The sequence below is a fragment of the Lepus europaeus genome, chromosome 4 (assembly GCF_033115175.1).
Source record: "Lepus europaeus isolate LE1 chromosome 4, mLepTim1.pri, whole genome shotgun sequence".
NCBI lineage: Eukaryota > Metazoa > Chordata > Mammalia > Lagomorpha > Leporidae > Lepus > Lepus europaeus.
In genome coordinates, this window is record NC_084830.1 from 71,777,442 (window position 1) to 71,805,260 (window position 27,819).

Here is a 27,819-nt window from a genome sequence, read left to right on the forward strand (position 1 = left end):
TTTAATTAGAAAAAAGGCAAACTTAAAAGACCTCATTAACTAATCAGAAGTCAAAGTTACTTGTTGAGGATTCTTGAATTTAAATTCTAAGAAGTTCTGTTATCTGTTTTCTTTTTGTATTTGCAACTTTGGGTGTTCTATATGGAGTACTAAAAAGCATTAAAGTGAAATGACTTCATTGTAATATAAGAGGGCTATTTATAGCATTATGGGAAATATTTTTGCACTCACAGAAGTATTTGAATTCAAACTACCAGGTTAGGAGAAGACAGGAAACATAGTGAGTTTATGGAAGTTAGTCAGAAAATATGTGTCTACCGAATATCTTAAAGCACTTTTTTGGAAATCATGATATACTTGTTGCTTTTTTTTGCATGAGAATATCCCTGATTAATTATTTTTCAAGCACTTCTTGGTTTTAGTGTTTTAAAACACAGAAACTTCTAGAGATATTGTCAAATATGAGAGCAAATGAACACCAGGCAGAAGTAGGTGTTCTTTTTAGATAAGGGTTTGTGAGTGTGTTTCCTTACTGCACTGTAACCTTGTACTACACATAAAAAACTAAAAGCATGTGAAGTGTAGCATTTTGTAAACTGTAACTAATTTTGCCCACATCTGTGTCTAATTGTTGTCTGCATTCGCATTCTTGAGAGTAGATTTATTTTTCCTGGACCACGATGTGGATTCAGCTGACCAGCCTAAGTGAGGATTAGTTGTTTTAAAGTTATTTTGATTAAAGAGTCATTTTTAAATACAGTAACACACAACACATGGTTTAAATAATCCTTGAGACACAAAAGAATATATCTGAAGTATACTTAATGAAATGAAGATCATGGGTACGGACTTCCAAAAACTGTAGTGGATGAAAGTACAGTAGAGACCGCGTTAAGCCAGCATAAAAGAAATATGGTGTTGTGGGAATGTGTTTTTTTAACGAGGAAAAGTGTTAGAAAAATTAACAACAGTTTGACATTTAAATTTAAGTATGATAGAATTAAGCCTCAAATATGAAGATAACCAAACCTTCAAAGTATACAGTGACACTAAAATTCCATTTCCAAGATTTTGCTTTCTAGCTAAGGTTAAAATGGAAATGTATTTTACCATATCACAGAAAGTATGCTGTAAGTATTCTTTCACATAATTAAGCCAAGAGAGTTCTTAAAACTAAGCTAGTTCTCACCTATAATTTATTCCAGGTGTATAAGGAGGGGGGGAGGAAAAATGAGAATTTATCCTTAAGGTATAGTGCTGAAGTTTTTAAAAGGAAACCAGTTAATGTTGTGTGAGAACATTAATTTTACCAAAAACTGCAGAAACCTGTTCTCACAAAATGATATATCTGCATATATTAGCATGAATTTTCATTTACTACTCAGACACCTTTTAAAAATTGTCTTTGTCTTGCACGTATTATAGAAACAGATACTAGAAATTTCACCTAACACTAGACCGACACATTTTTGAGACTTTGGTGACGCTTTCTTAATTTCAGAAATCATAATTAAAAAATAACAGAACTCAACAGAAGATGTTGGGTTGGATAACTTTAATGCTATTTGGGATGCTTCAATGCTCATCTTTGTTCTGCAAGTCTTAATCGATGTCAGTTCAGGTTGGATGAAAATGCACATCAAACATTTGGATTTCTGGGCCATTTTGAACATCATGCAGAACACTCTTGCCTGCCTGCAAGGCGTTAGCCTGGGCTTGCAAGCCAGCCACTTAGCTCACCTGAGCCTATCACCTGCTGGCTCCTAGTTAGGCTGCCTCTGGATGGGCAGTGACTTAGCGAAGCCTGCAGGTTAGTTAGTGAAGTTGCTCAGTGGAGTCTCCAAATGCAGCCCCATTGAGAAACGAGAGACTAACGTGCTGGCTAACCGGGACGTTGTACTGGTGATTCACTGATCCATTCTCTTTCCTCCTTTAAAACAATGAACAATCTACCAACAAGCTAGCTCCGTTTCCTGTTCTAGCGGGCAGAGCTCAATCAGCACTCGCGCTGGGTGAACGCGCACCTTGCCCAGTTGTGTGACTTTGGGTCTGAACACTTGGCGTTGCCGCGTGGCTTTCGTCTGGCTCTGCCTGAAAGTTGCCCAGAAGCTGTGTGAGTGAATGTTCAATGGCAAGGAGTAAATGTAGGAGAAAATCATCCCGATAAGGAGAAGAAACTGTCAGGAGTCAAAGGGGTGGGCGGGAGCTAGGTTTCAGCTGGTGATAGCAGAGGATGAAAGATCTTCCCGAGGATGCTGGCGGATTATTGCTGAAAGCACCGCCGTTAAACACACTCATTTTGTTAATAGCTATTTTTTTTTTTCCCAAGCACCTTTTCCAAGCTGCCCGGCAAGGCTGCTTTGCATGTTGGTTGGGGGAGGGGTAATCCCGTTTGCAGCTGTCATAGGCCAGTGATGAATCACTATCCCGTCATTTGGCTGCCTTCTCCCCCCTCCCCAACAAGGGGAGGAGGAGGATAGACCTGCAGGAGGAAACAACAGTTGAGACCTCAACTTAAAGACAATATGCCTTTCACTGCTGCACTATCCTCCTTTTTCTCTTTTGGTTGAAAGAGAGCATTGTGGATCTCAGCCATGTGCTCTGTGTAATTAAGAGCTCACCCTGAAGCAGAGTTAACAACAGCTTCTAATTTTTTACCCCTGACCACAGGTGCAAACATCTCAAACCAGTTCCGATGTTGCTGTTTCCTCAAGTTGCAGGTAAGGATATTGTTGATATTTCACATTTTTGGAGATTACCTTTCTGTGACCCGGGTCTATTTTTGTCTAGTATTTCTTAATTATTTCTATTAATAGCAACAGCCTCCGTTGGAAATTACTTAACCATTTTTGTGTGTGTGCTTGTTAAAAAATGTTAAGTATGTAGGGAGTAGGAGCCTTGTTTGGAAATGGTTAAGGGTAGTAGTTTCTGATGTTGGGCAAACTGTGTGTAATGAGCATTAGGAGAGAAAAAGTGGATTTTAAACCATTTCTGGTTTGAATTTCTGATTTGTCTTGGGGAAGCAAAAAGTAACTTTAGAAATAAAGTGGCTCATGTTAACCTGTTTTAAAACTGATATCCAGTCCACTTAAGAGCAACCTCTACATTAAAATTACCATAGCTTTAAAATGACTATAGCTCTTATTGGTCAGGTTAGGATGAGGAATAAATAGCATTAGCTTCATATATGTAACATTAACCCTCCCCTCCGCCACTTTTTTCTTCCTTTTTTTTTCTTTTTCACCCTCCTTTTTTTTTTTTTTTTTAAGAAAAACACATCAATTTGGCTGTCAGAACAGTATCTAGGTGTGTTTTCAATGACTTTAAATAAATCCTCTCCTCTCTTCATTAATAGCCTTAGATATAATATGAGTAGTTCTGAAATTGTGAATGAGTCGTGGCTATTGTGTTTTTTCCACAGAATAAGTAACTGCTCAGTCCAAGACCTTTCAGGGGGGACTTCACTTTTGTTGTTCTGTTTTGTTTTAATGTGGTAAAAATGTTGAATTGCAGCCTTGGAGCAGACTTGTTCTAGCTTCCCTAAGTGACAGCTGAGGTATTCCAACTGCTAATGGCCCTGGGACTCACTGTATGTCGGCCTTATCCCTTTTCAATTGGGCACGCTGTATGTAATCCACAAAGCAAACAAGTGAGCCGACATCATAATGTTTTAATGCTGCATTTGTTTCAAGGGGAACAGAGGAACAATTAAGTAGTTTGCCAGAGTAAACACATGCATCAGGACTGTCTCATTCCCTGTCACTAGACTGTAGGTTTCAAGTGCTTTATTTGGTTTGGAGACCCATTAAATTACAATTGGGTGGTAAATTATAAGGGAGTACCTAGTGCTAATTTATTAGATGAAACAGATTCTATAGACAAGCGATTTATTTCTATTATACCGTTTTACATATTTTCTTTTAGAAAAATAATGTCTTTGGGTTTTTTTAATATTAAAAAAAAACCATAACTGCATTTCTTCCCTAAAAATTAAAATAAATGTCATCATCTCACATTAGACCTATGACTTGTAAGACAGCAAAAAGAGATTTTAAGAATTCCCTCTGAATGTTTGGCTGCATAGGTAGGGCAAGTGCCATCTTTTAATAGACCACATGTCATAAAGGAGGACTGCAGTCACAATGCAGGATGAGCTATTTTGAGTCTAAGAAAATAGATACAATGGGACTTTTGGGCGAATGTGTTTGGAAGAAGGTGTCAAGTCGTTAGCACATTAAATAGTGGTGTTATGAATTTGGTACATCTGTCAAACGGAAGGCTTCTTGTCTTTAGGTCTATGGAAATGCAGGATCTAACCAGCCCGCATAGCCGTCTGAGTGGTAGTAGTGAATCCCCCAAACTCGATAACTCTCATATAAATAGTAATTCCATGACTCCCAATGGCACCGAAGGTGAGTGTCTGCCTTCTCACTGTCTACTGTGCACCTGTTTCTTCTTCATTATGTGCTTTGCTATTAGGTGGTTATGATTTCTCTTGTTACAGCCATTGAACTACTGTTCTGTTTCCCCTTTAGAAATTTTGACTGATGAACGAGTATTCGTTATTGGTTAGGAGCTACACGTTGCTAGGCTTTTGTAATATTGCACAGGCAGGTTTTATTTTACATGTATATGTTTGTGTATGTGTATGTATATACATATGAATTACATTTTTAAGCATTGGATGCATTTTATCTTTTTGTTGATCATATCTATGGCACAATATCAATTTGCATGGTTTCACTGTATTAGCAATGAACACTCCGTCCATTTCCTTTATTTTACTTTCCATTTTATTACTAAATATAATCAAATTTGTTTAAATTTAAACATTGGATTGGATTTTTTTATGTTAATAATTGGTGTGCCTAGTGTCTTGTTGCCTTGGGCATTAAAATATAAATAAGTAAAAAGATTGTACGAAATATGCAGCTTTATTTAGAAGACATACATGAAATTTATTTACTTTCTTAAAGATCAAATAGTGTGTTTTAAACAATACTGTCAGTTATTCTTTATAATTAATACATATGAATGCTTATTTAGATGTTACATAAATAAAAATGCCTACTTTAAAAATCCATGTATACCCAAGTCTAAAATACGAGATTATATGTATGTGTTGCTACCTGTTATATACACTTAGATATTATGAATATTTTAAAAACTTGAATATAAGGAGAGGTATTCTGTGTTTTGCATTATGTTTATTTCTACTTTAGCCTATTGCAAATTTACTTTTTCACAGATGACATTTTTGCTTGTTTTTGCCTTACTAAGCCTCAGGCTGTTGAACTCTGAGCATAAGTCTCACTAGAAGTTCAATGAATTGTCCATGTTAGAATTCCATCTGTAAACAAATGCTTGACCATCATTTCCCGCCCCACTCCCAGTAATCTTTTGTCACACAGATTTTAAAATAAAAGTAAATACTACAAAATTATTTTCTTTTTGGTGCAGTGTTCCAATATACATCAGGAAGACTTTTAAATCTTCTAATATTCTGAAATTTATTATAATAGGTAAAACATTAAATCATTTCTGATATGAGAGATCTTAACTTTTATACCAACAATGATTGTTTTTACATGTACTTACTGTATATTTTTCTTTTAGAGTCAATACATTTCTAATGCTTATGGAAAATGGTCACTGTCAATAGTAGAGACTCTGCTTATCTAGCAAAAAATCACTGAATAGGTGTCTGTTCATCTGAAACTTCTCCCCTTTTCAATAGGTAGTCAAAGGCAAATTTGAACTATTTATAGAAAGCCAATGCTAATATGTACGTAGATTTTATGGAGCAAAGAAAGCAAAAGCAAGCAGGTTCCTTTCTTTGCCTTTTGGTATTTGTCTTCAGGTGAAAGAGTGGCTGCTACAGAGTATAGTCGGGGTTGGATAGTCACTCAGGCTCCTGCCAGCCCCTGCCCGTGGGCCCCATGGAAGTGCCAGCTTGCAGGGCAGCCACTCAGGGGCCATAGTTGCTCGCCATTAACAGTCATTTCCATCACTGTAAAGTCCAGATGAGACAACCATGGAAAACAATTTAAACATAGGAAGACTAAGTATCTGACATGGTTTTGCTTAATAGTATATACCAATACATATTAAGAAAGTAGTTATGAACTACTGATAATTGTCTTTTAAAATAAGAAGTAACTGAATAGGGGTAAGAAGATTTTAACTTCTCAACATATCATTGTTAATTTGTCTCCTATAAAACAAGAACCAGAGTTGAATCAGCATGTGTGTTTGGGGCCTGCTCCCTTGGATGGCCTTGTCTGAGTGCTGTCTGATTTGTTTTATAAATGTATGTGGAATGATAATATATTTCAGAGTATTTATATTTCATAGTTTGATAATACATTTGTATTCAGAAATACTGCATTTTGTAAGATTTTTGCATAACTAAAATATTTTGAAATAATAAAACCTAGATAATTGTGTATTCCTCTGAGCCATTCAGTATGGGAAATAGCTAGACTATAGCCCTTTCCTAAGAAAACTTACTTTATGTCTTGTAAATACATTTCGGTCTGATTTCAGACAGGTCTGACCAGGTGACTTACTCATCTCACTCTCTTTCCAGGCATTTTTCTTGATGTACTTGGAGAGGGTGGAAGTAGTGAGTGAAGTCAGAAGCTAGCAGTATAAATGATCTGAAGAATAAAAGAAATTTTTGTCACTGTACTGGGTTATTCAATTTGATTTTGGTATAGAGTTTGAAAATATGAACTCAAAACTTTCTTCATGATTCATATTACATGCCTACTTAGATCCAAACAATATCAGAATTCTAGGTTGTTATTAAGTTTGTGAATCAATTTATCATGCTCCTTATGTACTCTATAGCCTACTTGTTTCATTCCTCTCGGTCCCCACTATAGGAGTTAAAGTCAAAGTTAATGAATTCATTTAATGTCCTGCAAACTTCCTTGGGATAGTATAATTATAGATTTGCCTATTTCTTCTTTGAAATCTTGTTTAGTTTGAAACCAGTAGTGTTTAAAGGAAGGAAAGACAAGAAAATTCATTGCATCCCAAGTCTTTAGAATGTCAATCACTTCCCCTAACACTACAACACAGATTTCCAGCCATATAGGCTCTGATTTGTCTGAGTTTATTTAAGTGGCTTTTCTGCTGCCCTATTGAAACTAGCTCCAGCCCAACTGAAATTAATTAAAAGTTTCCATTTAGTACAGTCAGTTGTTGGCTTTGTCTGCATTTGTAGAGGTGCCTTCTCACTCAGAGCCATGTTTATTTCTTGCCACCACTTGTCCCTATAATGAAGCTATGAAAACAAGAAAATCTCCAGCATCAAAAGCTATAACTTCATCTGAAGAACAAACAAGAAGGGAATGGAATGGAGAGGCAGAGAATATTAAGTTTCTTCTTAACTCTGCTGCCAAATTATCATAAGACCCAGTGTTCGTAGACTGTATTCTCAGACTAGTGCCTGTTTTCATGGTTCATCTAAGGGGTAAAGCCAGAAAGACTGAGCTTCAGCTTCCAATACTGTACTTTTTATTTCCTACATGAAATGTCCTTCAGTTGTTATTGTTGCTTGAAAGTTTCATATTTCAAAATTTTCAACTGTTCATATTTTTATATTCTATTCTAGCTTGTCTGTGCATCATTATTGTTGTAGTTATTGGTATAATTCAGTTTATGTCTTTGAAAAATGAATGGACAAAAGCATAAAATGGCAGCCTAAATGAATGTTTGACTTACGTGGAGAAAAGCACTGCTAGAAGTGATAGATTTGAAAATGAATTAAGGAATACTTTAGTTACTATGGAACAATTAAAGCTTGAGCCAGAGAAGACTAATAGCTGGTTATGAAAACGACAGTTGGGGTCTTTCTTTTAACTGCTTTCTCCAGTGATTTTTTGACAATTAGTCTTCCAGGACAGGATGGAATAGAAATTTCTTTTCAGATATTTCTTAGATAACTTCTGTAACCCTTGAAGCGTGATTCTTAGGAAATATTCTTTTCAGTAGCAATGCTTCTATTAAATGAATATTAAAACATCAAATCAAGTGGGTTTCTCATGAAGGGCACATGTTCAGGCCTCTGTCATACAAGCTTTGTGTAGATGGCTGTGTTCAGTGTGAAAAGTCCTCAGGAAATGTTCTTTTGGAAGGAGCCAGGGCTGTAGCAGTAAAAGGATTTTTATTTACATACCTAATTAAGGTCTTGTTTGCAAAGCGGGGATTCGTTCCATCTTTGTTTTCTCTGGTTGTCTTAAGTCCTTGGGAACCTAAGATTGGTCAGTTCATATATTGCTTGTTAGAATGTTTATTTTTGGTTGTCTCAGGGTAAAGAATGGGGAAGGGCAAAAAGAGAGGTGTGCATAAGCAAAATGGCGAGCTCTAGGTTTCTTTATCGTAACTTTAGATTCAAATTCAAGAGTAAGTTTCACCTTGTCTTGAAACAGATAAATTTGCCTTTAAGTGGCATCAAATCAGATGCAGTTGGAATCTTCACTTCAAGTAAGGTTTCAGTAATTCTGATGGCAATTCAAATAGTAATTTTGAATTGGTATATTGGATTTCCAAGAAGAAAACAGATAGGATCTTGAATTAGGTGGCTAAATTTTCTGCAGTTAAAATTTATTTAATTTTGTGTTGCATATTTTTAGATGATAGGTTAATTTAATTGTACAAATTTATGTTATCAGAATCTATTTTAAGCTGTCCTGTAATTTCTACGAAACTTAGAACACTAGCAAATTATCTGAATTTGTTTTTTCTCACTGTAATTTTAATTTAGTAAAATCGAGTTCTATCCAACTAGAGAATCTTTAAGAAATCTTATTTACAGAAAATATATAAACTGAAGTAAATGTATATAAAATTATGGTTTGAGGCTGCATTTTATAGGCTATGTTTATATATTTGTGGTTAAATATTCTGTTGTCAATAGAAACATGGTAATCTAATTTTATTATTGTTTACATTCTGCACATGATTTTGTTTCTGAAACATTAAGGGACATTGTGAATAAAGAAGTTTCTAAATGACAGTTTTAGAGTTTGTCCATAGCCACAGAATAGGCTTCTTATAAATTGTTCTCAAATAAAAGCCAGGAAAGAAAGGAACAAGATAATTTGTCAGGATTTAATATTTGTATATGTTGTGTGTTTGGGGATAATTTTCACATGCTGTTGCTGATCATAATAACAACAATGGCTGGTGTTTGTGAGTAACTTATTGTTGGTCATCTTGCTCAACATTCTGTTTCCTTAATCTTCAGGAAACTTTTTGAGATGGCCATCAAAATGACTCAGAAACTGGGTTTGAACCCCAGCTCCACTCTTTGACTGTGAGCTCTGACAAGTGAGTTGCTGTGTGGTTCCATTTCCTCAGCTCTGAAATGGTGCTGATAGCAGGACTTAGAGCAGGCTTGCTGTGACAGTGTAAAGAAAAAGCATTGCCTTCTGGGAACTGACAGAGTACTTGGTTGACCTCTATTTTCTTATGTCAATAATAGTCAGTTCTCTCATTGAATTCATACTTTATGCACAACTCCTACTCCCAGGCCTTAGAAAGTTAAATGCTAAATTTAAAAGCACGTGGCTTGTGATTGGTACCACTGGTATCTGACCTGGTATTTGAGTAAAGCTAAATCCAAGTCTAGAGCTGGTATTTTTAAATCACTGTATTCTATGGAGAGAATATGGGATTATCACCAACTGCAAATGCAGTTGAATATCTTCACTTTAAACATTGGTACCTGCTCTGCCATATCACTGCCTAGAAGATTGGAGGATTCCATTCCTTAGCAAAGGGTGGATCTGTGCAGGAGCCAGTGGCAGAGGCTCTGAGGACAACTCCCTGTGGTAGTTCTCTGGTTGTCAAGTTCTTGTGAGTGTGTGAGATTTCTTCCTGTGATATGCAGGCACGGCAGATTGCATCAAGAGGTTAACTTTAGGAGATTGCCTCTAACTAGTGTTCAAGATTTAGGCTTAATTATAATTCCATCAGCCGACTGCTTGTGTTAAGCCTCTGTGAGATCCAATGGAGATGGAAGTCATCTCTGTTTTTCATTAGAATGGTCATTATTTTGCGCACATTTGGATTGGAGCAGTATTACTGGGAAATTCAAAAAGTAGTTACAATGTTGCTACTGCTCAGAGAGAATATTTTAAAGTAGCTGATAAGTCTGGTGGCATTTCTCTTGACTTTGAGAACTACTTCCTATCAAGCAAGCAACACTGTTTGCTTTTGTTAACTGCTCAGTAGGAGCAGTAATTACCAAAGCCAAGAGTTGGGAACATACCTTGCATGTTCTAGAAACAGCAAGGAGCTCAGTGTGGCAGGAGAAGAGAAAGTGGCAGAGAGTATAAGGAAGTAGAATCAGGAATAAAAAGGTGGTGTGTGGAACCCTCATGCAGTAGCAGATGCGCACTGGCTTGTCATCTGTGGCTAACTGGATCTTTCTTAGAATAGGATTCTCAGTGCTCATTGTCTGCAGGGAGGTTCAGGGTTTCTAGAGAGGTAGGCTTCTGGATAAACTAATAACTGCATGTAGACATCTTTCATTTACTTCCAGCTGCTGACAGCTTAGGGAGTCACAGCTCCATGACATTTCTTCCCCAGCTGGGGCAGAACATTGGTATGAGCAGAAATACATCTCTCCAGAATTTCCTGTCTTCTGGGAGAACCTTGTGTTCCCCCCAGGGAGACATGTGGACCTTTTGTGAGTGCTAGTATTTACGCTAATTCATATTGCCTTGGTTGTAGATTTCCTGCTATAATGAATTCCTGATTTTTTATGATGCTCATGGATGTCTTGGGGTGAGCAGTTGATAAAGTGAGGTGTGTCTGTGTGTGTTCTTTGCCTACTAGGAGTAAGGGCCAAAAGGAATTCAATGTCTTCTCTTTGGCTCCTAGCATATAACATAATGGAAAAATATGTATTCATATTAAAATGTTTTCCATTTTTACTTCGAATAAAGGAAGAAGTTATCTACCACATAACTGTGTTCTTTACTAAGAAAGAGAATACATTTTGAAAAGCTTATCAGGATTTTATGTTAAGTTTTAGGACCCAAAATTGTTTATAAGTGAAGACTTATTATAATTATATTCATAGAAATTTACTGGTTTTGCAAATTTTTCAGTTTACTTCATGTCTCTAGTATCTTATTTCATGAAAAAAAGGTAGATGAATGTGACCAAATACATTCCAAAGAGGTTTGTTTATGCACTCCTCATAATCCCAGTTGAAAACATTTTTTATTCTGTAAAATGAATCAAAATCTAAAATGACTAGTCTTTTTTTCATGACATCTATTACTAATAAGGGGAATTTGAGTAGAAGGAATTGTTTTAGCAAATAAAGACTATGAACTAAATTGACTATGTTCTTTCTGTTTATTTAGCACATCAAGATGCCCTTGCAAACTTTGTTTTACCCTCAAAAGAATCTTTATGCTAGCTTTTGTGCATCTTAGTTTAAAGAATTTGAATGATGAGTTCATGCTTACACAACATAGTAGCTGGGTTGCAGAAGAATTTCAGAGGCCCATCAGTCCAGTTTCAAAGCTCACATTTTTTTAAGTTCCAAAACATGACTTCACAGGTACTAGTGCTGAAATTACTAGCCAAAAATCTTGGTTCCTGTGCTGAAATATTTTACCATCCTTAAGAATCTTTATGGTATCTTTTCTAAGGTATGACCTTAATAAAAGCTACTCAGTACTGTTTATACTCAAAGTGCCTTTAAGGTAGGACACGCTTGATGACTATTGCATCTTCAATGTCTAGCAGAAGGTTTGACGATAAAGTCAGTAAGTATTCATTGAGTGGATGCCCTATATTAATTAGAAAATAAGAAAGTGAGTGATTATGAGCAAAAAAATCCATTGATTTTATCTGTAGTGCATTAGCAGATTAAATATTTAAAGCTCATTTTTCAGATTTTTGAAATTGATCATTTCATAAATTTATTCATTTTGTAGCTATAGGCCATGTCTCTGGAGAACATCCAGTCAACATCATTGTTGAATTTCAGTTTGCAACTGACTTGCATTCAACTGATATTACTTAACTGTTTCCTAAGTGGAAACTTTACCTGTTGGATTTAGTATTTTAGCAGTGATGAAGCTATTTGCATATAGTCTAGGAAAGAACTAAATGATATAAAGAAAAGGCCATTAGTATACTTAGGTTTACTATCTTGGCGTGATGTTAAAGGACTGATAATTGGAAGTAAACATTTTATTTATTTATTTTTAAATATTTATTTTTATTTATTTGCAAGGCAGAGTTACAGAGAGAGGTAGAGACAGGGAGAAAGATCTTCCATCCGCTGGTTCACTCCCCAGATGGCCACAACAGCTGTAGCTGAACCGATCAGAAGCCAGGAGCCAGAAGCTTCTTCTAGGTCTCCCATGTAGGTGCAGGGGCCCAAAGACTTGGGCCATCTTCTATTGCTTTCCCAGGCCATAGCAGAGAGCTGGATTGGAAGTGGAGCAGCCGGGACTAGAACTGGCTCCCATATGGGATGCTGGTGCTTCAGGCCAGGGCTTTAACCTGCTTTGCCACAGCGCCGGCCCTGGAAATAAATGTTTTAAAGATGGATAAAAATTGAAGGAATAAGAATACATATATAATTATAAAAAGAACAGTTTAATAATTGTGTATCTATACTATATATCCACCATTATATTATTATTGCATTCAATGGGATACTTAGTGTGTCTGGAAATTTATCAAGAAGTCAAAAAGTTCACAGTCTGTGATTTGCTGCCTCAGGATCAGGTGGCCACCATACTATATGATAAAGGCTACAATCTGCAAAGGATGAGGGACCCCTAAGCACAATCCAGGTGACTGAGGATGGGTGGTTTCACAAACTGGGCATGGTTAAATGAGTCTTGAAAGAAAGCTAGGAAAATACTAGGTGGTAGAGCCTGGCTTTTCCTTTTGTGGCAAAGACATCCCTAATCACAGGAGTATGTGCACACATGTGCACTTGTGTGTGTGTGTGTATGTAAGGTGAGGAGCTAGTACATTCAGGAAAATCACATGATGAAGAGCCCTAGGTTTGAGACGTGGGAGTTTGGAGTCACTTATGAGCAGTTGAGGGACCTGCAGGCATATAAACAGTGGAGTGATCCATTGGGGTTTGTCTTTTAAGATATACAATCGAGCAGTGTTTTGAAGTCATATTCTAGGGGTTGTGGGCAATGAGGAAAGACTACAAGTGAGAACTAGTGAGGATATGTACTTAATTTAAATGGTATTATTTATATCTTCAGTATAAATCAGATACTTGCCTTAAGGAGGGTTAAGTAGAAAATGAACACTGTTAAATAGATAGGAAAGCAGCACTGCATGATGATGAAGGCATGAATTTTGTAGTTAGGCTTACCTGGATAAAACCCTCAAGCCATTTCTTTGCTCACCATGTGACTAATGTGGGTTCTGAGAGGCTGTAGAACAGTGAGAGCTTGGAAATGGCCCTGAAACTGGGCTGCCCCAATTGCAGGTTGGGCTTTGCCACTTACTGGTATGAAGCTGAGTAATTATTTACCTGTTCTCTGCCTTTCTTCCTGGTCTGTAACCTGAGTAATGGTTCCTGCCTATACTGTTGCTAGGGCAGTTAAATATATTGATAAGGCACTTAACACAGCTTGACTCCTAGGAAGCCCTTAATACCATTGATTGTTGCTATCTATTACTTTTGAGCCTTTGTATCCTTCATTGTGAAATGGGATTGGCCCTTTGTTAATGGTGTTATGACAGTTAGTCTACCGAAAATACTAAGATAGTAACTCACATCTATTGCATGCTCAAAAAATAGTTACTATTTTTAAGTAGTAATAAATGTTGTATTTTTAAGATAAAATCTATCCTTTGGAACCAGCTACTGCAGTGTTCCATGTGAGGAAAGGACATTTTCTCCTCCCTTGAGATCCTTGGCATCAACAAACAGTCTTGCCAGGTACTCAGAGTGCTTGAGGTACTAAGTACTTGTTCAATGAAGACTCAGTGTGAGTAGAGTTTGTGTTGGAGTGCTCCCGTGAGTTGGTGAAGGATGGGAAAATGGAACCCATCATTGGCTAGATAGATTACATTTTAGGCACTGAAACCTTTTTTCCGTATTGATACGATTGAGGGTCTGAGTCTAGGCCAGCTCATCTGCTTCCAATCTTCATATGCTAGCTTATTTTACCATCTGCTAATTTGCAACATACACTGATACACGTTTATTCAGTGCCTGGCATTCTCAGACTTTCCTATTGCTGTGCTGTTCACTGATTGTCCAGATCTGTATCAGAGGAATGATTAAGGATGATAGCCCTTATCAGAAAATGTTTGATTTTTTAGCATCTTTATGAAAGATAGGGGAATTAAGGAAATTTGAACCTGGCTAAGTGACCATGGGCTGGTTCTTTAACATTTTCATGCTATAGTTTTCTTATCTTTGAAGTGACACAATTACAATAAATATCATAAATTTGCCCTGAGGAGTAAATGAGTCATTGCTTTTGAGGGGATTTGTGTCTGGCCTATAGTAAGCACTCAGTAAGTGTGAATTAATTTTAAAATTATTTTTATCCATTCTAAAGGTATACTTAAATATTACTATGTCATAAATTACCCGAATTCTTAAAATCAGGGCGATATTTTCATACTTTTGTGCCATGCTTCCATTTTTATAATAAGTTAAAAATATTTTTATTCCACTTTGGTTTCTAATTGTATGTATGTTAAAAGCCATTGAAGGGCACACTTAAGATTCGTGCATTTCATTATGTATAAATTTTACTTAAGTAGAGCCAGAAACAAATACAGGTTGTATGTGTTTGTATTTATCCAAATGCTCCAAACATAATGCTATTTTTTTTTACATTTTGGAGCATGTCATATTTTGAACATTCTGATTAGGGTTGCTCAGCCAGTAAAGTTTGTATAGAAGATATACCAAAACTCAAAAAACTCCACAATTTTAAATACTTCTGTCTCTAAGTATTTCAGATAAGGCATAGTTAACCTGCGTGAAATCTAGTTAATGAAATGAATGCTAATGTGTTTAGGGGCAATTATTATGTCTATAACTTATTTTGAAACACATGAAATTAAGATTTTTGTTGAGGGGTAGATAGAAAAATGTCAATACATAAAATATTTATGGTAGAATTAAGTGGTAGGTTTATGTGTATTCCTTGTAGAATTCTTCTAACATTTGTGTATGAATGATAGTTGTATAATACAATTTTGGGGAGTGGGGAAGAGAAGGAAACAGACATTGTAGATTGTCCTGTGTAGTAAGAGCTCTTCAGATCCTTGAAGGAATGCAAATAAGAGTGAAACACTATCCCTGCTTTCAGAAACTCATCATCTTTTGGGGGGAGATAAGACTTTTTGAACATTTGGCAATGTAATAAATGGTAATAATATGCCAAATAAATTATAAAAGATGGAATTTACAGTGTGTGGCTTGGAGTTCTCCAGGACTTGGAGAATAAGGACCAGAGATCAGCAGATTCTTTTGTGCAAAACACCAAACAAGCCACGTTTATAGCTAACTCCTTTTCATACATAGGCGTTCTGATGCATTTAGTCAAATACAGATTTTTTTTTTTAATCTACATCTTCACAGTAGGTGTTTTGTGATGCACTTTTTCAATCAGATTAAAAATAGGCTATCTTTTGGGTTCCTACATACTTTGGTGTTAGAAAGAGGGCTTCATTCTGAAGAAGGTTGGAACCAACTGGTCCAAACAGAAGTGCTCTCAGAGTTCAGAAGAAAGAGCTCTTCAGCTTACTGAGGTCTGGCCAGGCTTCAAGGAGGAGGTGGAATCTGAGCTGTGTATTGGGAAATGGGTAGAATTTGAATAGGGTGAGAAGAGATGGAATGCATTCTAAATGAGGGAAGGATATGAACAAAGGGAGGATAGTTTGGGAAACTCTGAAGAGACCAGTTTTGTCAAAGAAGGAATTGATAGTAGATAAAGTTGGAAGTATCAGCTGGAGCAAAAGGTAGAGGAGCTTGAATGCCAGGCTGAGGAATTTGGGCTCCATCCTGGAGCCTGTAGAGAGCCAGCGAATATTTTGAGCAAGGCACTGATAAGGTGAAAGGTATTAATCTGTCAGCAATTTCAAGGAAGGATTGGATTGGAAGAGACATGAACAACAGTATGGAAGCTCCTGTGATTTGCCCCACCAAGGAACCTCAGCTCCTAGGGCAAGAACAAGAAGAAAAGGAAAATGGAGTTGCAAAAGGCATTTCAAAGGAGCAGTCACAATTTATCATCTATTATTTCTATTAAAAAGTCTACTAGTCTCAACCTCTGTAAGTCAAGGCACAGTGCTACTCTAATATGCTGGACTTCTGTGAATAACAGGCTTTGAAATTGACATCATCGCTTATTGGTCATGTAAACCCTGAAATTCAAGTTTAGTCTATAGTGTTAATTTGGTTCTCATAATGTTGTACAAGGTGTGCTATTTTGAAGAGCTGATATTCTTTCTACTCCCTTGTAATATAAAGAAGATGAGTTTAACTTTAATCTTTGGAAAGATAGTCCTATGCCAGAGCCAATATAAACAGAAAGGAACGCCTCATTTTCTAAATGAGAATTAGCTAAAGAAAAAAATATGTAGTTCATAGATATACACCTCCAGATGAAGAAGTGGTTAAATGGATGTTTAAAATAATGGATTCAGTCATATGTTTTTAAAGTATGATGCCATATAAAACATACATGTAGAGATACCGCTATTCTCAGGGCCAGTGCTGTTGCTTAGTAAACTAAGCCTCCACTTACAGCACTGGCATCCCATTTAGATGCCGGTTCATATCCCAGCTCTTCTAATCCAGTTTTCTGTGCCTTTGGGAAAGCAGTAGAAGATGGCCAAAGTACTTGGGCCCCTGCACCTGTGTGGGAAATGCAGAGGAAGCTTCTGGCTCCTGGCTTCAGATCGGCTCAGATCCGGCTATTGCAGCCATTTGGGGAGTGAACTAGTGGATGGAAGACCTCTCTCTCTGTCTCTCAATCTCTTTCTCTCCCTCTCTCTGTAACTCTGCCTCTCAAATAAATAAATATAATCTTAAAGAAAAAGAAATATCACTATTTTCTGCTTTTTACATGTTACATAATAATTTTATTCATTTTCTCCATATATGCCTTTGGTGTCCCTTGATACCACTTTTGGAATCATTTGACACAGTTTTTAAAAACATTCATTTCCACTTTGTGCTTTATGGTTCCAGAAAAAGACTTGGTAAATCTGTGAATGATGTTGTCATTGTATCAAAACCATACTGTAGCATTAAGTGGATTTTCTTTTGTGATCTCTACAGCATAATTATGTGAGGTGTTGCTTTACAAAGGGCTCTTTAAGTTTATTTGTAGCAGTGTCCAGTATTTGCCTTTGAATGGTCATACCTGATGAATTGTTACTAAATCTATAGAATTTATAAGCTTTCTTTTACTCAGTAAGGTAGGGTTCTCTCTACACATACAAAAATTATAGTGATTCAAACTATGTTCTGCTAACAATGGACCATCTCCAAATGGTACTTTGTTCAAAATAACATCATTGGCATGTATCCTAAAAAAGACACCTTGCAATAACTTGCACATGAGTTGACTGAGTAGCAGTTTGAGAGTATTACAGCATCATATGTTTTTAATTGCATTGTGCAGTGTGGCATGAAGTCATTTCACCTTTATCTGTTCCCTTAATAAGTACCGAGTTCCAAGTGCAGGTCAAGTATTGTGCCAAGTCCTGTGGGAATATCATAATGTAAAAAGCATAGGTCCTACCAAGAAAATGAAATGTAAAAGGAGGTAGATTGGGATATATATTTTAAGGGAGACACAATTGCAGACTTAGAATTTTTTTGGGGGGTAGTGGAAGGAATCACCCTTGGTTTGTATATTAGGGAAGACTTAGTGGAATAGTGGAGTTTTGCTTGAAAGTTGAAGGAAACATTGGATTTAGTTGTAATGGAGAATTTATAGAGTACTTAATGTTAGATGGAAAGGCACTAGCAAAACTAGACGTGAGGAAGCATTAAACATGTTAGTAGACCTATTTGGCTTAAATATTGTTTATTACTAGGATATGTGGTGCTTTGTAAAATGAGGATTATAGTATCACAAAGGGAAGTTAGAAAAAATTAGAAGCAATAGTACATTTGGTAACATTATTTTCTTATAAATTATCAGTTTTATGAAAATACAAAATATGTATTGAAAACATGGGAAGTAAAGAAAAATAAAAGTTTTATGTTTGGGGCCAACATTGTGGCATAGTGGGTTAAGCTGCCACCTCCAATGCCAGCATCCCATGTGGGTATAGGTTTGAGTCCTGACAGCTCTCCTTCCAATCCAGTTCCCTGCTAATGTGCCTGGGAAAGCTGTGGAAAATGGCCCAAGTGCTTGGATCTCCCACCCATGTAGGAGACTCTGATGAGTCTCTTGGCTCCTGGCTTTCATGTGGTGCAGCCTTGGCTCTTACAGCCATTTAGGGGGGTGAACCAGCAGATGCAATATCTCTCTGTCTGTATCTCCATTTCTCTCTCTCTAACTCTGCATTTCAGATAAAATAAATCTGAAAAATGAAGCCTTGTGTTAAGAGTGTAGAGGGCCTTCAGTACATGGTTAGACAATGGGAACTTAATTTAGGAGGTAATGGAGAACCTTCTGAAGACCTCAGTCAGGAAAGATTGGTGGAAACCTACGCTTTGAAAAGAAATATCTGCCTGCAGCAGGGAGAATGCAAACTGAAATGTTAACTTGCCAGCTTTACAAGAGAAGAAGTGGAAGGTCATTAAGATAGTAGGCAGGAAATTAATAAGAAGAAGGTGGTAAAAGAGTGGTGGAAATTGCAGACTTGGCAGTATAGTGTGAGGAAGGAGGGGCTGGGAGAAATCAGGGAAAAGGAGACTCAGCATATGTGACTGATAGTGTTCATCAAAAGAGAGTGGTCCACTGTAAAGATGTTTCTATTTGTGCAGGTTGAGTTTGACCCATAACCAGGCAAGGCTGCACAATTGGTGTGTAAAGAATAATCCCCATGACAAAGTTGTACATATGGATAGAGATTTGGGAGTCATACATGAAGGAAATTTTTAAAAATTGTGAGAGCATATCTAGACAGATAACAAGAAGGTAGAATTATAGACGCATAGAGTAGACAAAGGCCCATTCCACAGAAGAATGACAGAAAATTAAGATTGAGAAAAGCTTGAACTGGGCAATTATAAAGATCCTTTTAGTAAGATAGTAGATGCAAAGGATTTGATGCAAAAGATTGTAGACAATAGGGGGATACATCCAAGGATTGTGGAAAATGCATATTATGAGAAAACTTTGCATGATTGTAAATTTTTTTTACACCAAAGTATTTGCAAACTTTTAATTCAATTTTGCATGAACATTTGGAAGATTTTTCTGTGGTTACATTACTTTGAAGGTGAAAGTTCAGGAAACTTGGTCATGAAAAAAAGGAGAGGGACAGCATCATTATGGAGAAAAGACCTCAAACAATTAGAGAACTACCTGTTTCTGTGGGTAGAAGGAAAGGAGCTTCTTGAGATACAGTGTTTGAAGATGTTGAGAAACTAATTACCAAATAATGGAGAATTGTGAAGGAGATATGAAGCTGGCACCCGGAAGAGTAGTGCAGCTTTGACCCTGCTAAAGGAAAGGGCATTTCCATTGAAATCAGTCAGTAGAAATATTGGAGGAGGATAAAAGATTATTGTGACTTCAACATTCTTCATAAAATATTTGATAAGCATATGAGAGAGGGAGGATGGGGAGTAGGATATGCTCCAGGGGTTTGAGAAAAATGGGGAAGAGTCGATGAAACGTGTTTCAGACAGGTAAGAGGTGGAAACAAGGGATTGTCCAGTAACAGGATGACTCAGAAGAATAAGGGAAGAATAAATTTAAGTGGACTCAGCATGCTAAATGTGACCTCTCTGTCGTGCTGTGTAGCAGCCAAAGGGTAAATAACAAATGATCACCCATCCTGGGAGGGGAGTTTGGCAAAATAGATGTTTGGACAAATGAGATGTCACCAGGTGGCACAGAGACAGCCAGACATGAGAGGTCTTGGGTTCTGGACTGGGCAAAGCAGGCTAGTGAGGCTAGACCAGGAAGCATAGATAGGGGTTTGGAAAGATGGGATGTCCTGATGAACACTAAGAGCCAGTCCAACAGAAGTAAGTGAATGAAGGAGGAGGATGGTGGTATTTCTTGAGGTCATACAGTTTTAAGCCATGATGTAACTGAACCAGTGAATTACCAAGATTGAAAGAAGGTGAATCTCAGTGAGGCAGAAGAGATGAAGGCCTCATGATGAGTACCAGGGAGATGATAAACTGAGCTGCTGAAATTACAGTAGGAAACAGAATTGAAACACTGAGCTGGTGCCAAGCAAAGCCAAACAGTGCTGATTTTTAGAGTTTGAGAAGAGTTCTGAGATGGGTTTAGATACTGATGGGGGGTGGGGATGAGGGAAGCGCTGCTCACTCAGGCCAATGCCTTCTCTGTACTTTCCTGAGCAAATTCTTTATAACATAGAAGCTGGCTGCATCCAGTAGGAAGCACTGTTCTTTGGGAGTGAACTTGCTTTAGCTGTCCTCTTAATTTGCACTGAGATTTATAACTAACCAAATGGGCTGAATGTTTGTCTTGTCTGATTGGCCTGTTGTCTTCTTGAGATTTATTCCTATGACCTCAATATTCAACATGCATGGAATCATGGTATGATAAGGTTGATTGGAAGACCTTGATAGCTAATGTCACTGTATTAGTCTGGCCTTTGTTACTTTTACTAAAACATACCCCAGGAGCTTCCTAGCAGGGGTGTGTGTGGAGGGAAAGGTTTATTTCAGCTTAATATTTGGAGGGTTTAGTTCAGGATTGGGAGACCCCATGGGTCAGTGTCTGATAGAGGCTGGTCATGGTTACTGTGGAGGAATGATCACATGGTGAGTCAGGACACAGAGCCAGGCAGAGCGTGAACTCAGTCAACCCTCTTGCAAGAACTACCCTTTGAGGTCATACCCCAGTGAGGTGATGATCTTCCACCAGACCCATCTCTCAGATGCTGTAGTTAGATCAAGTCTCCACCTTTAACCAATCAGCCTCTCACACTGAGACATTGAAGTTTAAATGTCTACATGAGTTTGGGGGCAACCGGTCTTACCCAGCCCATAACAATCACTAGCTCTAGTGATCTGATGGATGAGTCACTGCTTACATTTATGGTACAAGAAGTGGGGTTTCTTGTATTCATGAGCCAGCTTCCCCAAAAGGGTGCTAAGGAGAGACGGTCACATTTTCTTCTGGAATTCCTGATTATAATTGCTGTGTATTGCCATTCTCCTGCCAGTCTTATTTCAGAAAGAGCATACACTGATTGAAAATTCTGAGGTAGAAGTTTTCTTAACATAGTCACTGCTTAGTCCTGTCTTGTTGAGTTATTTCCAGGTTAACTTGATTTGATTTTTGATGTTCTGAGGCATGACCTCCTGGTTGGTCTTATGCAAGTCATTTCACTTTAGATTCTTTGAATTTTCTTGCCAATGGGTAAGTTGAACTTCAATGTGAAGTTTAGAATAGATTTTGACTCAGTTATCTGTATCTTAGGAATGCTTTGAGGGGCCAGCTTTGTGGTATAGGGGGTTAAGCCACTGCTCCACTTCCGATCCAGCTCCCTGCTAATGTGCCTGGGAAAGCAGTGGAGGATGACCCAAGTCTGTTTGTCTGTCTCTCTCTCTTTTTCATTCTGACTGTCTAATAAATAAAAACAAATCTTATAAAGAATGCTTTCTCATCATTGAAAACACACCATAAAGATAGTTTATAACAAAAACAATGTAATAAAAGCATGAGCTCTGGACCTAGTACAATGCTAAGTGATTTATAACAATTTAGGTTTTTTTTTTTTTTTTATTCTCACCTGAGTGTTTACATGTAATCCTCACTTACCAATGAGGAAGCAAAGGCACGCAAAGTTGAGTAACTTATTCTAGGTACACACTGTTAGTAGGAAAGCTAGATTGAAATTCAGTTGCTATCTTCAAGCTTGTACTTTTGCTTTTTTATCCAGTGTTGCTCCCTGATATTACTTCCCAAGAGAAAGGCATTTAGCCCAACCAAAAGAGAATATTGTTACACCTACTATTAATAATGGTAATGAATATACTTTCAGTTCCCACTTTATATCAGACGCTTTATATACATTATTGTGAATCAGTTGCATTTTGGTAATGTAAATATAATTTTTTAAAATTTTACATAGATAAGATAATTAAGGTCAGAGGTCAAATAAGACTTAGGAGTTATTATTGAAGATAGTAGACTCTCTAACTCCAAAACGAAAATTGGTCAAAAGCATCAAGGGATGAAAGTTTGTGGCAAAACAGAAGAAAACAAGTTTCCCAGCATGGTTTGGACCTATAATGTGTGACCAAGTGAAGGGGTTGCAGGGACCGATGAGAATAAAGGGACTGTGGGGGAATTTCTGAGGGTATTTTAGAGGATAAATGAGTCCCTGAGGATCAGGTGGAATTTTGGAGACTTGTGGTGGTAGGAAAAGAGATGTGCTTGAGTATGGGCAAAAACAAATAAAAATTGCTATTTTCTAGTAGACTGAAGTCATGTAACAAAAAAGTATGATGGAGATGAAATAATCTTACAGTTCTTGATCTTCTGTATATAAAGAGAATTGAAAATGAATCTTGATGTGAATGGAAGGGGAGAGGGAGCGGGAAAGGGGAGGGTTGTGGGTGGGAGGGAATTTATGTGGTGGGGGGAGCCATTGTAATCCATAAGCTGTACTTTGGAAATTTATATTCATTAAATAAAAGTTTAAAAAAAACCAAATAAATACTAGAATGGTTTCAACAGCAGTAGTCATCTTAAAAACAAACAAAAAAGAAATAATCTTACAGTTCTTTAGAGGGGATCATTTATAATTTTTCTTTTTAGATAAGTGGCTTGGGTGAGAAAGCTGCTCTCACATGTTACAGTACCCTTTAAAACTTGAAACATTGGAGAGTGCTGTGTTGTATCATCTACAGCCTATAGATGCGATAGTGGTAGTGAGGAGGGGTTGGCCAAAACTTTGGTGGCAGAGATTCTTCTTGTCTTTTTAACTCTCCAGCAAGGGTATTCTTGGCAACAAAGCCAGAGTCTATATTCATTTGACTTTCCTGCAGAAACTATTTTACATCACAATGAATCACCAGTCTTTTTATTATCAAGTTCTTGGTGATCTTAGTATTCGATTACATTACCTGATACAATCGTGGATATCCTGGTGGTAGTTTTATGTACATCCTCTTGTCCTCGACAAGGAGCTTTTCAAAAAAGTAGATTCACTGGGAAAGGTGAGTCTTTTGCCCTTAGTGTATAGATGGGTATATTTGAACAATGACAAAAAGCAGTGCACTTGGGGCATAAAATAAAAGGTATCTTCTTCCTTTCCTTTCTATTCTTTTTGCCTAGTTTTAATGGATCCCAAGTATAATTGAATGGGCCTCCTGGGAGTGAAAGCTACAGTCAATTAAATTAATCATATGGAAAGTAGCTGATGTACACTTTAGGAACAGTAGTGGTTTTGGTGATTATATAGTCCAGTTTACAGAATCTTGGACCTTAAATCTGGCAGACTTAAAAGTCATCTGGACTACAATCCTAAGCAGTGGAAGGATTTCTTCTTTGCTGTCTTTTCCTGACTATGGGGGCATGATGCTTCTACTTGAGTTCTTACAGCAAGTTCACTAGACTGAAGCTCTCAGACTCTAGGAGACCAAGAACTGTGGGAGCTTTGCTTTCCACCCTATCTATGTTGTGTGGCACCGTGCCCCAGCTGTCCTGCTGTGTTGTAGTTTCTCTCTTTTTAAAGATGTATTTATTTATTTGAAAGATAGAGTGACAAAGAAGGTGAAGAAAGAGAGAGATCTTCCATCCCCTGGTTTATTCCCCAAGTGCACCCAGTAGCTGGGACTGGACCAGGCTGTAGCCAGGAACTTCATCTTGGTTCTCCCATATGGGTGGCGGAGACCCAAGTACTTGGACCATCATCTGCTGCCTTCCAGACACATTAGCAGGAAGCTGGGTTGCTGAGCCAGGATTCAATCCTAGGCACTCCAATACGGCATCCCAAGCATGGCTTAAGCCACTGTACCACAAAATCTACACTTTTTTTTTACCATTTCTTCAAGCTTTTGTTAGGGGCATTAGAGCCAAAGACATCCAAAATGAAAGCCCATTTCTGCCACACCTCTGATTTCAGTTATTTGGGTGTAAAACAAGAGGCCACAGTACTTGACTAGGGAGTTTATAAGTACATTTTGAAACCTCCTTAGAGTTTAGAAAGATGAATTGCAATGACTATAGAGAATGTGATGTATGGTGGGCACATTACACGACCTGTTTCCCTTATACCTAACTCTAATCTTTGCTCAGCATGGAATTGATTCTGAGTTCAGAATCCCAGTGGTGATCTCTCCAGCAAAGAATGAAATAAAACTATTGCTTTATATGTACAGGGTTTTATGTAAATTCTTTTTTTTTTTTTTTTTTGACAGGCAGAGTTAGACAGTGAGAGAGAGAGACAGGGAGAAAGTTCTTCCTTTTCTGTTGGTTCACTCCCCAAATGGCTGCTATGGCCGGCGTGCTGCACCAATCCAAAGCCAGGAGCCAGGTGCTTCCTCCTGGTCTCCCATGTGGGTACAGGGCCCAAGCACTTGGGCCATCCTCCACTGCCTTCCCGGGCCACAGCAGAGAGCTGGACTGGAAGAGGAGCAACTGGGACAGAATCCGAGGCCCCAACTGGGACTAGAACCCAGAGTGCTGGCGCCACAGGCGGAGGATTAGCCTAGTGAGCTGCAGCACCGGCCTGTAAATTCTTTTTAAGGGGCATATAAGGTATGATGTAGACAGATGAGTAAGAAATTCAGAAACTCTGTGCTAGCATAGAGTATTTGCCTTCCTAAGGCTATGCTGGTATAGTGTTATGAAGAGCAGGGTTGTTATGTTGCCTGGCGGTGTGGGTAGAAAAGGGAAATACAGGCTTATGTCAGAATTTATTAGCATCAACTAAGACTTCTAACCCAAAACAACTGGCAGAAAAGTGAAAACTTCAGTTACAACCTCAGTTATACTGTTGTGTGGTCTGCATTAAAATCACCAGGCAGAGTGATTCACATTAGTCTCGCTGTTTCTGTTTTTCTCCCTACAGCCTTGTTTAAGAAACCATCTAAATAATTAGTGTTTTTGAAAGTGACTATCTGATACATCTATTTATAATGCTCATTCTAAAACTACTCACTATGCACTGGTAAAATATTTGGAAGTCCAGTAGTTGTGCAAATTCGTCCTTTGCCTGCTGTTTCTTAGAGACTGGCAACATTGAGAGAAGGAAGGAGCTGCATCTTCTCCATCGTCTTTTCCCACTGAGTTTACTTTGAGCAGAGCATCCCTAAATAATTATCCTCATGTTGCGCCTTCATTTTGGAAGCCATGTTACTGATTGGGGGTGGGGGTGAGCACCTTTAAATTTATTATTGCACTCTTTCAGAAAAGCTGTTAGTAGGGAATGAGTAACTTTTACAAAGTAGGCCAGGCAGATTCTAATGATGGTATTCACCAGTACTTTCTAGGGAAAATATAATGCTGTATCTTCATTTTAAGAATAAAATCTAAAACTAGAGAGGGAATGGATTTCTGAGGTGGTCTGACTGGCCTGTTAGGGGTATAGTAATTCTGTCACTTTATCAGAGGAAGGTATTACTTTGGAAAATCTGTAACTTAAATATAAGTTATTTCACAACCCAAAGAGACTTTACAAAGTCACATACATATTGAACAAACTTATCCTGTCTGTATATTTTGAAAGGGAAAACTTCATTTCTGCTACATTTAGACTGAATGTATTTTGGGTACAGAGTGTACATACAATGTTGATGAATTGTCTGTCCTCTATGGTTGGGTGGTAATAGCAATCCAGTAGATTGAGCATTCTGTTTTTGAGGCGTGCTGGGTAAGTGAGAAAGAATGTGTGTGTGTGTGTGTGTGTGGTGAGTGTGTGTGAGTGTATACGTGCGCCCCTGTAGGTGCACATACCTGTGCGTGCCTGTCCTTGAACATCATGACAACCTGCAGTGTTACTCTTAGCCTCTGCTCACTTTTTCAGATTCTTTTCTTCAATCCTTTTGATCCTGTTTGACCAAGTCATGGAGATTTTTCTACTAACTCCAGGAAACAACTTCATATTGCATTATGTATATTTTGAGGATACATTATTTATGCATAAGCAATTTAGCTAATATGTGATGCCAGTGAATTTAATTAGTTTAGAGTACTTCTTTTCAAGGGTTTAAAAACTTGCACAGTAGATTGTTTCCTTAGGAAGAAAAAAAATCAACCTGTAAGTGCTTTTTTTTTTAAATTTTTGATTGCTATATTACCACTTGTACATTTTTATGGGATGCAGTGCAATATTTCAACATATGGACACAGCATGAAACTGATCAGGAAATTAGTATATCCTTACCTATTTTCTTTATATAACTTTTTAAAGATTTATTTTAGGAATATTAATCTAATTCATGTTCAAATAGAAAAGATTTTTTTAAAAAATGTCTGTCATATTTTGCATGTTATTTCCTCTCAGACTTTTACAAACTCCTATTAATTGGGTATCTGATCTGTGTTGTTTATTTTGTAGTTAAAACAGAGCCCATGAGCAGCAGTGAAATAGCTTCTACCGCAGCAGACGGGGCTTTAGACAGTTTCTCAGGGTCAGGTAAGGCATAAATGTTAGATTTTCACATCACTACTATGCATTATATTTCCAAGTTTATTTATATGTATGTGGAGATAAGTATGTGTCTGTGTGTTTATAGGTGTATGTGTCTGGGTGCGTATATATATACCTATTGATGCATTCAAGGGGTCTTCAAAAAGTTCTGGAGACTATATTGGGGAAAACTAGGCATCAGAATTAGCCTATCTTCAATTCCACTTTTCCATGAACTTTTTGGAGTACACTTATCCATGTGTTCAGGCTTTTCATGCCTTTTTATACAAAGTACACCTTTTCTTAGAGTTACATATTTGCATTTCTGATGTTTTCGTTCAGTGTGAAGAAGTATTTGCTAAAAATATTGGTATCTAATAAAGTAGATAAAGAGATTCTGTTCTATTCCCTTTGTTCTACTAAACTATTATGCTAATGACTCCTTCCCCTTTCTCTTTCATTTGCTCATTTTTCCAGTTCTGCAAATTCCTGCAGGCAAAATTTGAACGCTTATACCCACTAAGCAAACAGCTATTTTCCTAGAGACAACCTTGTCAACTCTATATCTAAATTAAATACACTCTGTAAAGAAGCGCTAAATTCCTTAGTTATCAATTTCTTTCACATCAGTAAAATGTGCTTCTAATAAACAAAACATCCAAGCTTTGCATCTATCATGGTGAAATTACTGATAAGAAAGTTACTGTGATAATAAAAGTAACAGTGAGAATCTCATTATAGAATTGCCAAGCTACCCAGACAGGAGTATTTCATGTAAAAACTATTTATACCAGAGGTAATTTCTGAAATTATTCATCCTTTTTAATATTAATTGTTATCGTTGTCAAACATCTTAATCAGACATGCACTACTTTCATAAATTTATATTGGTTTAGTCTACTCACGGAATAATTTATTTAATACCACCACAACAAAAAGTAATTATATGTGAAGCAGATTGAAAATTAAATGCAAATATACAGATTTGATACTAATGATACCAGATGGAAGTACTGAGGGAATAACAAAGGG

The 27,819-nt window shown here is 37.3% G+C and overlaps 1 protein-coding gene across 3 annotated transcripts in view; it reads left to right on the forward strand.

The window, feature by feature from the left end:
• Positions 1–2,676: 2,676 nt before the first annotated feature.
• Positions 2,677–27,819, forward strand: part of EYA1 (EYA transcriptional coactivator and phosphatase 1) — a 163,242-nt gene continuing 138,099 nt past the window's right edge. For all 3 annotated transcript variants that reach the window (XM_062189549.1, XM_062189550.1, XM_062189551.1), the window contains exons 1-3: positions 2,677–2,720; positions 4,294–4,412; positions 26,716–26,793. In XM_062189549.1, the coding sequence (XP_062045533.1) occupies positions 4,298–4,412; positions 26,716–26,793 (193 nt within the window). In that variant the 5' untranslated portion in view covers positions 2,677–2,720; positions 4,294–4,297. The remainder of the gene's footprint in view (positions 2,721–4,293; positions 4,413–26,715; positions 26,794–27,819) is intronic.